Raw genomic sequence first — 13177 nt, forward strand, 5'->3', positions numbered from 1 at the left:
GAATACTCTATACAAACCATTGTCCAGATCATTATTAATACATAATAACCCTAAACCCTAAATAGAACAAGTCCTGCATACGTTATGAACAACACATGCAACGAACTGTAAACATTATCCACATTTTCTAAAGCATCAATAAGAGTATACACCACAACTACTTTCTCATTGTCCACTTTATGTCATTCACGAAGTTCTTGCATTTTTTTGCGGCCTTTTTTAACACAGATGGCGTGTAGCGGTTAGCGCTACGACGTGGTGGATCAATCCTCAGATTGTAACCTTTGCCTTTGTCATCCGGAGTTTGTGCCCGGCCTGTATACAAAATAACAACAACAATTAAGTATGATGACATTAGGTAGTCAAACCAACATGGATACCGCTAATGAACACAAAATGAATACCAATTCAAACATGTAAAGCAAAATATGAAGCATAATACCATCATTGCGGGATTCCTCATCCTCATCGAATTCCTCTATTTCGTCCTCATCATCATCGTCCTCGTCATCCGGGTCATCTACTAGATACGCATTAGTCTCTTGCTCTAGTGGGTTAGCATCTTCTTGTAGTGGTCCCATGTCAACACGGTTAGGATTTTGACTATTAAGAACTCCGCGTCCACCTACACTTCTACTAGAGTCAACAGAGACGAACCCTCCGGAAGCGACCGATGAGGTATGGCACGGGAGCCTGGCATCCAATGAATACCTACCTGCCAAGAACTCAGGCTGGTTGCCATATTGTGGTGGTGCTGCATCTCCAGCCATGAACTCAAGCAATTGGCTAAAGGAACCTCCTTCTCCGGGTTCAAGTTGTGACATACCCCAATATGGTTGAGGCATTGGAAATGACGGGGAGAACTGTGTCTGAGGTACATACTAGCTTGAGAACTGAGGTTGTTCTTGTGGAAGTGGATTCAAAGTAGGAGGTGGCACCGACTGTGGCTCCAGTTCCTCATTGTCAGTATCCACATCCTGACTATCCTCATCCATACCCTCACCACTTTCATCCCCTCACCACTTTCATCCACATCCTGATTACCCTCACCCATTTCCTAATTATCCTCATCACTTTCTTGACCCACAAGATTCGACAAGTTCAAATGGTCTCCATATTTTGACCGGTACCAGAACATATAAGTTTCCAATGGATGTTGTGAAGGCATGGGAAGCTCAGAAAGAACGTAGTGATACCTGTTTGTCCAATGCATAACCCAATTTGAATGACTCGGTGTTGTGGCCCAGTTAAGATTCTTAGGACCAGTCAGGACTTCTCCATGCGCCTTGCCCAGAGCCTGCTCCTGCTGAGGTACTCCCTGAACTAAACCGAACTGTCGCCTATACCTATCGGTAGCATGCCACTCGATACATTCAAATGACACCAACGGAACAGTAGCGGACCACACAACCGACTACATATAGATCTCAGGAGGAATTATGTTTGGATCCACGCGATCCACAGCATATGCAACCCACAGAAACTGTGAAAAATAAAAGAAACTCATGAATACAACCCAGAATATCAAATTCAATAAAAAAGTCTCATAAAAATGCTGAATCTCATAAATCTTTAATTAAAACACACCTGGCCTTCCTGCAATTCATCAAAGGCCTTCCTAAAGTGAGCTAGATTCAAATATCTATATTTTCGGTCACCACGCTCCCAATTACGCCACCTAATATCATATATTCAATTAGCTAAACTGAATTTTAAATATGAAGCTACGGGTAGATTGTAACGTAACATTACCTGTTAGCTAGTGGAAAACTGTGGAGTTCTCTGGGGAGCGGCGATAGATATGGCAGTCGGATCCAAGCCCAACCGAGCAGAAGTGTTATTGGCCCATCTATTTCCTTACAGTTATAACGAGATGCCCTGCACAACCCCCTGTAGAGGTGACCCCAACTATAATGTCCAATACTGGCAAAATCACGAAGCAAGGGAAGAAACTTCCAGTGCACACCTGCCCCAGATTTATCCCCAAACAAGATCGTCCTGATGAGCAACATAATATGGCACTTCACATACCTCTGTATACTTAATTCATTAGTCAACTGCATGTTTTCTTTTAGTTCCCGAAGCCAAGTCAGTTTTATGCAGCATCCTCGACACTCCGACTTACGCGGTGCCACGCCAAATTGAAGCAAACATTCTGCCTCCAACGCTGAGAAACTACTCATTGTCATCCCAGTAACTGGAAGACCATCCGTCGGGAGACCAAGAATTAGAGCCACATCTTCAAGAGTTACGGCACACTCACCAATTGGAAGGTGAAACGTATGTGTATTTGGGTGCCACCGTTCAATTAGAGCATTGACGAGTGCTTTCTGATTTTGTACGACACCAATTTGAGATGCATGATAGAATTCAGTGACTCGTAAATGGTCCTCCACCCGATCGTTGTACCGATCCGGCGAAAGTGGATGGTCACAGGTCAACATTCTTAGTTTCTACAAAAAAAAAAAAAAAAAAAACAAGTTATTAGTCAAGTAACAAACTATTGCTAATTTACTACTACAAAGCAATAATTTTTAAACTACAGACACTTGTTAACAAAATCTTCACAACTAAGTCAACAACAAATATTACTTGAAACCAAACATCTGTTATAAATTATTTGACTTACTTTGACTAAAACAAATAATTACTACTTCCAAAATGAATTATTAATAACATTAACTAATAGATACAAATACAAATCTAATATATACATATACATAGTTTCCAGATCAATTCTCAATAAAATTAGTAAATTAGAGATACTGGTGGTTTTTTAATTTACGATATATCAATAATTTCCCTAAATAACAACATTATTAATAATTACCTATTACCTATTACTTAAATAAATTTAAACACATATTCCAAAATTTTTAAAAATATTAATAATAATCCTCAATATCTTCATGAATTCATTTTCTAATAACAATAATAATTAACTTTTCTAACAATGATAATTACAATTAACTACAATACTTTTCTAAATTAATACTAATAACCATTCAGCTCTTATTTATTACTATGTCCAACTATTCATTTTACTCACAGTAACATTTGATAATATCGTAACAATTACAAATAATTATAAATTTATAAAATATTTCAAAAAATAAATTATATCCAAATATTAATAACAATTCGGTGTTAATTGTATAATTTATTTTCTAAATATTTTAATATTTCACCTCTTCTTCCGAAATTCTAAAGAATATAAAAAAAATATTAAACAAATAAAAAAAATTGCGTTTCCTTTTTTTAAACTGCAAGAACAACAATACTAACAATAATAATATTTAACCCACTAACAAAAACAATTTTAATACAAAAATAGTGAAAAAATTAAAAAAAATATATAAAATGAATCCTACTCATTCCATAGCCGTATATTTCTAAGCTTACATACTAACAATAACATTAACAACTTAATTTCTAACATTAATAACTATAATTATAAAAATTAAAAAAAATTTAAACAAATTTACATAATCTGGCAAACTGAGATAGTGCATAATGTGAAGTTCAGGACGATCCACATCTTTAGTTTTATTTTTTTTTTTGACATTTTTCTGCACTCTCCACCATGCACCAATAGCAGAGAAATGAGGATGGCAATGGAGTTTTGGTGTTCAAAGTGAAGGCTGAATGGGTTAAACTCGGATGGTGGGGTTTTTGTTGCATTCAGCAACTCGGTATGTGGGGCACCGTCTGGGGAGCAAGGGCTGAGCGCCACCTGTCCACCATGCATCAACTCGAACCCTACGAGTTGGTTGCTACATATCGGACCCTCCGTTTTGCGCTATGTTTGTCGCACGGTCCGATTTCCATTAGGGGCTGACACCACATCTATGTTCAACACCCCCACTCCATATCTCCGTTTAACACATTTCAGGTCCAATATAAAAATTAAAAAGTGTATTAACTACTCTGGTCTTTTCTTTCTAAATCAGACACATATGACCATTTAAAGTCTTTTTTTCTAAACCAGACACGTATGACCATCTAATTGAATATGCATCCTTGACCACCTTAATCACTGTTTTATTAGGATCACTACAGAGTACAGACGTCCCCATAATATTATGTATATCATCATATACACGTGCACTCCTCAATCAAATTTCATACAATAATACACTGAGATTAACGGATAAAATGATAAACTGAAGAAGTAAATACATAGGAATTTAAAAGTTTTATATATTAACTAATATATATATATATATATATATATATATATATATATATATATATATATATATAATATCTTTAATTAAATTATTTTATATTTATTTATTTAACTTTAATTATAGTTTTTTATTAAGACTTTCTTAAATTAAGCATATTTTTTGAATGATACACAATTGTTAAAATAAATATTAATATTTGTAAATTAAAAAGACAACAATATCTTTTATTAATCACAATATATTTTCTCCTTCTATAATTATATAATATGACTTTATAAATACATGAAACATATAATTGATAGAAACTAATTAATAAATTATTAAAATAAAAATAATAGTTAATTTAATACGAAAATAAAATTTTAAAAATATTTATTATAAATAAAATTTTATATAATTATTTAATTATAACCAAATCAACTGATTCAACCAATAACTCAACAGTTTAATCAATAATCCAATAATCCAATATTCTAACAAGTCAATTGCGAATTTTAATTTGATAATGACCATAATGATATTTCCACTGGCAATGAGAATTCCTATGACTTTTACCTCTTGTGCACTTCTTCCACCTCTTTTCCTGGTTTGGGGAGTTACAATAGAATACGTGAAATATCTTAAGCGTATGAAGAAGCACATTAGACTATATAAAGGTACCTCTCCTAAGGATATCAAATTATTTGTTTCAGTTTTGATCGAAAATCCATATTTTATGACTGACAATTTTTTTTTTCCGACTATTACAAGTAATAGCTCTTCTTTTTGTTCTTCTTCGTTTATTCTTGTTTTGTTTTTCTCTTCTTTTTTGTATTTTGTGTGTCTGAATGTCATGTCTTTTATGATGGTACTTTGTAGACTTTGATATTAGGTATAGAAACATTAACCTTTTTCAAAGAGAAAATATGATAATTCTGTTGTTATTGTTGAACTAGCTAAGTTGGGTAAAGTGCATAGTTCAATGTCAAGGTTATAAAACGATCTTCTAAGAAACCACTTAAGCCTCCTGTTGATGCAACTCCTTCGCAAGTTTCTACTGGTTCATGGATTTCTCCTTCTTCAAATAACCAAGGTCAAGGGTTCTTCTGCTGTTGATTGCTTTTTTAAGTCATCACAATTTTCTATTAAGGGTGCTCCTAGCTCACTTGGTGGGACTGTGAAGCGTAGGTCTCATCATCTTTTAGGTAACAGGAAGGGTTCAGTGGAGGTATGAGATTACTGTAACACATTTTATCATGTCATGGATAAAGTTATCTCTAAATCATGAAATTGCACGAAGTGTATTGTTAAATGAAGATACTTTAGACTTGTGGAACAATTTGAAGCATATATTTTACTAAAGTAATGTTTTACATAAGTATAAGGAAAAGTATATGGAACCAACTCTAAATCAGTCAAGAATGGAAAAATTTAATTAATTATAAATATAGTAATTAGTTTTATTTATTTATGATTTAAAATATTGTTTATTAAATGTTTCATCACATTTAAATTAGGAGGAGATACGTTCAGTATTATTGCAACGTGAATTACGGAACTGATTCAATTAGCTTCTGTCTCTTCACCCTCCTTCCCTCTCCAAATGCCTAAAACATGATAAATAAAAAAATAGATTCAAAACTATCCAATTTACAAAAAAAAAAACATCATAATGCCTAGTATAAGCACCATCCACATAGAAGTTCGTTTTGAATTCACCCAGAGGCATTTGGCTGGTTTTTTTCTGGAACTATCTTGGTTCGTAGCATTATTGTTTACATAATTGTCAAACTAAAAAAGAACTATTCTTTGTTAAAAAAGGAGACATGAGTGTTACTGCTTATTTTACTAAACTAATGGCAATATTGGAAGAATTCAAGACTTTAAGACCACTGCCACTTTGCGTGTGCCTTGGTGAGTTTGTGTAATTTTGAAATTGCTAAAAGGTACTAGAGAGATATATATGTAGCATGCATTTTACACAATATAAATCTTGACAAAATACTGTTACAATGTAGCCCCTTAACATTGAGTTCCACATAAACAAGTTCTTTAGTGAAAATTTGCCGAACACACTACCAGAAATGCGGTGATTAGCCACGAAAAAAACCGTGGCTAAAATTAAGAAATTCCGTAGCGATTAAGCTTTAGCAACGAATACATTTCCGTGGCTAACAAGGGCGACGCCTTTTCAGTTAGCCACGGTTTTCGTCCGGTTAGCCACAGTTTTATGATCCGTGGAGACATCTGAATAGCCACGGTTTTTACGTTATTGGCCACACTCTAAATCGTGACTAAATGACAACAGTGTAACCAACAAGTATAGCTTTGCCACAATTTTTCCGTGGCTAATATTGGTAAGCTGGGCTTTTTTGCCACTTTTTTTTGTGGCTAAACATTGTTGGGTTATTTAGCCACGGTTTTTCCGTGGCTAATCATAAAAGATAAATTAAAAAAATATATATATATAAAATAAAGATGCTACTTAGAGCAAAATTAAAAAAGATTAGCCATATCCATATAAGTAATATTTTTAGTAATAAAAATATGAAATTTAAGTAATAGTGTTGAAAAGCAAATATCCTGAACTAAATGAGTTTAAACTATTACAAAATCAAGTATCAGAATGTATCATTATTAGATCTCTAACGTCTTCATTGGAATACCTGCAAAAACATTCAAATAAGATTGTGTTATCTCTTAATTCATGAAAAAAAAGTCCCAAGACATTATTTAAAATAATATTTTAATGTAGTTAAAAAAAAGTAGGAATGCATACCCAATAATGCTGAGTTTTCATTTTCACAACATAAAACATCTTATTGAACTCGTCATCAATCAATATATATATTGCTAGACTTGATATCCTGGTGAACAACTTTCAATTCAATTGCTTCATGCAAGTAAATAAGCAAGTCTGTCAAGAATAAAGATAAAATAGAGAGTGATATTAATTATATTTTCTCATATTAAAACTTAATTATAGTATTATTTAACGAGACAAACGAATACTATTAGCGAGATATTGAATTGCAATCAAAACCATTTAGAGAAAAAGAACTTAAAGTAAAAATAAAAATGTGTTAGAAATTACTAAGGTCAATATTTTAAAGTAGAAAGTTGAGCTTACCAGGTAACTATCGAATAAAACTTTCATGCGGACCTCCCAGGTAAGTGTCCCTTGTTCCATGGCAACATGCATCCATTACTCTAAGTTACCATTATTGACATATTCATCCATTAGCAGCTTAAATATTGAAACAAATACTAAAGCAAAAATGCTATTGATAATATAAAGAAATAGATAATTAGATACTATGTATTCGGGAATTGTGAGAGCACAGATAATAACTTAAAGAAGTGTAACTTTATTCAACGTTGGTATCAGGACCTTTAACACTGTCTTCTACTTAGTTCAAATTTATCCATATTCATATAAGTTTCAATAATTACAAAACTACAAAGCTAAATTAAAAGTTGAACAATTTAAAAGAAAACACAAACTTGTATGGAGATCCCAGCATCGACAAGAGACAAAGTTGCAGCATTGATACACGCAGATCTAGTTCCTACACAGGAATATTGGGGAAGAATTAGTGAATGGTAAAAAAAAAAGTCCTTTAAATACAAAAAAAAAAGTAAAGATCCAAGAGAATATTAGATAAACATAAAAAACTAAGGATACAGAGAAACTGAACAATAGTGTGAACCTGTGAGGGAGTTCTTCCAATTTTCTAGTGAGTGGGCTTTACTTTGGTGCTGAGTGAAAATTACTTTTAAGTTTTCCGCCCAAAATTTCACTTATAAAAGTTCATTTGAATTTATTTCAGTCAAGTAATTGAGATTTTTAATTTAAATTAATAGTTAACTATAAAAAATATATAAATTATAATATATACCATATTTCAAAGACGGTACATACTAATTATTGTTTCAAAAATAAACTTACGTTAATTTATGTTGGATATTTTTTTTACTAAATTGATAAAAAGATAATAAAAAATAAAAAAATAAAATTTAGAAAAACTAATGCATATTGTAAATTAGAGACAAAAAAAGTACTCTTTTTTATCATGAATTTTATATATACTTTTAACATTCATTCTCAATTAATTAAAGCAATAAGTATGTTCTCTTTTTATACTATTTCAACTAATGCATCTTCTAGTCACAAAAAAAACTAATGCATCTTCAGTTACTCAATGCTGAATTTATTAAGAATACGGAGAAACTGAACAATAGTCTGAACATGTGAGAGAGTTCTTCCGATTTTCTAGTGAGTGGGCTTTACTTTAGTGCTAAGTGAAAGTTTTTTTTTTTTCGCCCAAAATTTCACTTGTGTCTTGTAAACGTTCATTTGAATTTATTTCGTCAAGTAATTAAGATTTTTAATTTAAATTAATAGTTAACTATAATAAAAAAATATAAAATTATAATTTTATATCATATTTCAAAGACGGTACATACTAATTAGGATTATGGATTTTGACTTGGATTTTAAAAAATAAAAAAAGATTGTCGGAGAAAAAAATATTAAAATTTTGTAACTATTTCAAAAATAAACCTACGTTAACTTATGTCGGATATTTTTTTATTAAATTAATAAAAAAATAAAAATAAAAAAATAAAATTTAGGAAAATTAATACATATTGTGAATTAGGGACAAAAAAATGTACTCTTTTTATTATGAATTTTATATTTTTATCATTCATTCTCAATTAATTAGAGTTATAAGTATGTACTCTTTTTATATTATTCCAATTAATGCATATCTTATCAATTGAAAATAGCTGGAAAGGAGAGAGAAAAAACATCGAACAAACTAGATAAGTCTGCACCCTTACAAATTGAAATTTATTATTAAAGTTTAAATTTGGAAAAAATAGGAACTGCCTATAAAATTTTTGAAAGGGATGGAAGGAAACACTAGAAGCGCGTAATTTAAAAGTAGACATCGTTTGATTTCGCCACGGTGAGCATTGGGTCTGTGGTAATTGAGAGAGTCCAATTCAAATTGGCCACAGACAAACAAGAACGTGGGAAACTTTCGCACAATTTAACCACGGAAAAGCAAAACGTTGCAAGTGATTACGACGATCATGAAAAATTGTCACTGCTTCTTGTTCGTGAGTATTTTCCCGTGGTAAACTACCGTGTTTCTGGTAGTGACATGTGATTTGCTTCTATTATTCGATCACATCTAGCCTTGCTTTGGTAAAGCTTTTCGAAGAGGTATTTGTGCTTTTTAAAAGTTCAAACTCCTCATTTTGTGTTTGGTAAATAAAAAAGATCATGTGCTTGTACTTGCAGCTTTTAAAAAATCGGAGTACTTTTAAAAGCACCTAAGATAGAATTTTTTAAAATTGGCTTATACTTTTCAAAATTTAAAAGTCTAATATAACCTCATATGTTAACTAATTTTTAAATTTAATGCTTGTATTTATGTCTATTATAGTATTTTTAAATTTTAAAAGCTATTTTATCAAATACAATTGTTATTGCTTGTGATTATTAAAAGCAATTTTTAATTTAATTTATCAAATATAAATGTTACAACTTTTAAAAAATTATTTTTTAAAAATTAATTTTTATAAGCTACTTTTGAAAAGTAAAAATTTTACTAAACTAAGCCCTAGATTGTAGAAAGCTTTGTTTTAGGTAGGTGTTATGAAAAGGTATCATACTACAAGTCATTGATGAAATGATAGTGGAGTTGTTTGATCTTTGAAAGGGAATTAAGTTGGTGAAAGGTGGATGTAAAGTTCCACATTATAAAAAAGTGCGAAGGAATGTACAGGGTGTGAGAAGAGGAGGCTATCGTGAAAAATAAATGATGGTAGTGAAAAGAATGGTATTGCATGATATAGGGTTTAACTCCATAGATACTTTCATGTTACCATAAGAAGAATGTCCAAGCAAACAATGCTTTTGGGGTAAGCGAAGGAAATGATGACGATAATGTAAAAAATTAAATTTTAATTAAAAAATAAATATAAAATAAAAAGAAAATATTTAAAATAAAAATAAAATAAATTTAGACACTGAAAATAAATTAAAACTTTATTTAAAAATTAAATATTAAAATTATATTATAAAACAAAAAAAATAATAAGAGCTAAAGATATTAGAAAAAAATATTAGTAAAATCATACATGTATACATATATTGTATAGAAATGAAGGCTAACCTAACATTTAAATCAAATTTAAATAAGTATATTATTTTCTTCGTGTAGAACCATATATGTTATTATGATAATTTTTATGTCTTAGATGTTAACTTAGCGCCCCTCTCTCTTTCTCTTTTTTAAATAGCAAAGCATATAGGGTAGAGTTGACAGTAGGGCGGGTAGAGACAGATTTTTATCCTACTCGATTTTGTTTCGTTCTTTTTGCGCTCTATTACTACTCGCTTCACCCCTACATATGGGTAGTAGGTTGCTTTACTCTAACTTGTCCCACGAGTACTCTATCCACCCTTATAAAAATTAAATAACATTTTAATTTTTACACATTTATATATAAATTAAGATAAAATTTTAAAATTTATAACTAAATTAAAATACAAACATAAAATTCATACAATGTTAAATAATTTAAAATTTAAAAAATGAAAGTTAATATTTGATCACTACAAATTTAACACCATAATAAAAAAATTGCATCACTAAAATATAAAAGAGCATTCAATCCTTATTCTTGATCACTTTTCACATCTTCATCATCATTAAAGGTTTGAAGGTTAAGATTCAAATTTAGAAATCAAAAGAGATAGCAATTAATAAATTAATTAGTATTTTGTAAAAAATTAACACAAATGAATATTAAGTAATATATCACTATTACTTTATGCGGAGAGTTAGTGTTGGTCTAGAATTTAACAAAATAAAATCTCTTCATTGCAAGTATAGCCCAAATCAACAACTAATTCCCACCATCAAAGTTTAATTTTCAAATACAAATAACCGAGAGTAATTAAATCTCGGGTCGTCTCCTTCGGATAATGCAATTAAGATGTCACACTCTTGGTTGTGAAGAAAAAATGGATTTTTTGAAGAATAGGAACAAAAAATTAAAGGAGCTAAGAAATAAAAGAACTAAGAAATGACCAAAAAGAGAATTAATGCAATAAAAAGGAAAATAAGGTCAAAACTAGTGAAAATGCTATAAATGCATAAAAGAGCCTTGACTTGGGAATGAGAATTAAGGAATCATATCCTCGTCATAACCACAACTATGGCAACTATGATGAGTCAATCTCGCTTCGTCAACCCCTAACATCGAGGAGTATAAGTCAAGCAAGCATAATTGACCTTAATCCATAAGTCCTAGCTAACTTACTGATTTCTTAGTAAAAAGCTAGCGTTAATGGAAATAAGAGTCAACTAACTACCCAAGAATTACCACTAAATGTCGGACATTATGACTCTAGTATCCTAGGAACTTATTTCCCAAGCCAAGGTGTGAAAAGCTACTCAAAATTAGTAAGTGGCATTTTCACAAACACTTGGTGGGCATAAAACCAAAACATAGGAAATTGCAAAGAAAAATAAAAAGTATAACTAAACTATTTACAAAAGCAACAATAAACATTCAATCAAGCATATAGAAATCATAAAGCATCAAATTCATAAGCAAAAGATTCAAGAAATCAAAATTGCATATATTAACAAAATACTTGAACCATAAGACAAAGTAGCAAGAGTAGTGAAATCAAAGAGGAAATTAAAGAGTACTTACAATAAAGATGAGTAAAATCCAAGATCAAAAGCAAAATTATAAAATGCTACAATGAGATTTTAGTAAACCCTACGTGAGAATTTTCTATCTACACTACTCCTACTCCTAATGTATTTTCTACCTAAAAGAAAAGTGTCCTAAAACTAATCTAACCTAATTCAACCTAATGCTTTGATATGTGATGTTGTCCCCTTCATATAGGCTTCAAAATTAGTTTCAGCACCTCAAAATTAGGCCAAGAGGTCCCCAAAATCGCAAGTCACGTGTCTCATTAATGAAGTCGCGCGTTGGTACCTGTGCGTACGCACAGGAGGTTATGCGTACGCACACCTCTTATTTCTGTACTTGTGCGCACGTACAGATGGTTGTGCGTACGCACACTTCAGTATGTGCTTCTCCTTTATTTTCTTCATGTGTTCTCCCTTTTTACATGCTTCCTCCCACTTTTTCCTGGCCATTCATGCCTAATTGACGTGAAATCACTTAACAAAATATCATGGTATCGAATGGAATAAAAGTAAAATCAAATTGCTCAATTTAAGCACAAAAATACATGTTTTCACATTTAAGTCCAATTTAGCGATAAAACACAAAAGTATGCTATTTTGGTGATTAAATGTGAGTTTATAAGATGAAATTCGTCCAATTCAAGCAAAAAATTATCGTCAAATATGGACTCATCAATTCCACCACACTTAAACAATAGCATGTCTTCATGCTAAACACAAACAAGGAGAATGATCAAAGGGTAACCAACTTATTGAATGCAACTATCTATATGCATGCATGTATACTATATATTATATATATCTATCTATACTATAGTTTCCTATTGATTTGGTGAAAACAAACCAACAAATTTTCAAGCAAGTGTATGAACATATAGGGCTAAGCAAAGAATTAATTCAATGCAATCAAAATCTAAAGAATTGATTTAACTCATCAAAATGAAGCAACTTGCAGGAATACATGATAAGAGAGGTGGAAACATAGAATTGAGTAATCGAATCCTCACTAGGTGTGTATGCACTCTCGTCGCTCGGTGTTTAGGATCAATTCACTCAAGTCTCCTCTAATCATGCTTTCAAGGATTTGCTTTTTATCTAACAATCAACAAACATGTGATGTATGAATGCAATTATCATGAGAACTTCATAGGGTTGTGGGGTTAGGGTGAAGGTAGGATAATTATGGCTAAGTGAACTAAAAAGATTGAATTCTTGATTAGTTTAAGTATCCAACTCAACTTATAACAACCAAATCACAAA

General features: G+C 31.2%; 1 protein-coding gene across 1 annotated transcript; it reads right to left on the bottom strand.

Annotated features, from left to right (window-relative positions):
- Positions 1-1057: 1057 nt before the first annotated feature.
- LOC148544348 (serine/threonine-protein phosphatase 7 long form homolog) lies at positions 1058-2444 on the bottom strand. Its single transcript, XM_088498918.1, has 4 exons — positions 1753-2444; positions 1588-1678; positions 1419-1483; positions 1058-1346 (listed from the first exon to the last, which is right to left on the bottom strand). The coding sequence occupies exons 1-4, from the start codon at positions 2442-2444 to the stop codon at positions 1058-1060; spliced, it is 1137 nt and encodes a 378-aa protein (XP_088355044.1).
- Between the last annotated feature and the right edge of the window lie 10733 nt (positions 2445-13177).

Source organism: Arachis ipaensis, chromosome B9, assembly GCF_059453495.1.
Source record: "Arachis ipaensis isolate K30076 ecotype BB chromosome B9, ASM5945349v1, whole genome shotgun sequence".
Classification (NCBI taxonomy): Eukaryota; Viridiplantae; Streptophyta; class Magnoliopsida; order Fabales; family Fabaceae; genus Arachis; species Arachis ipaensis.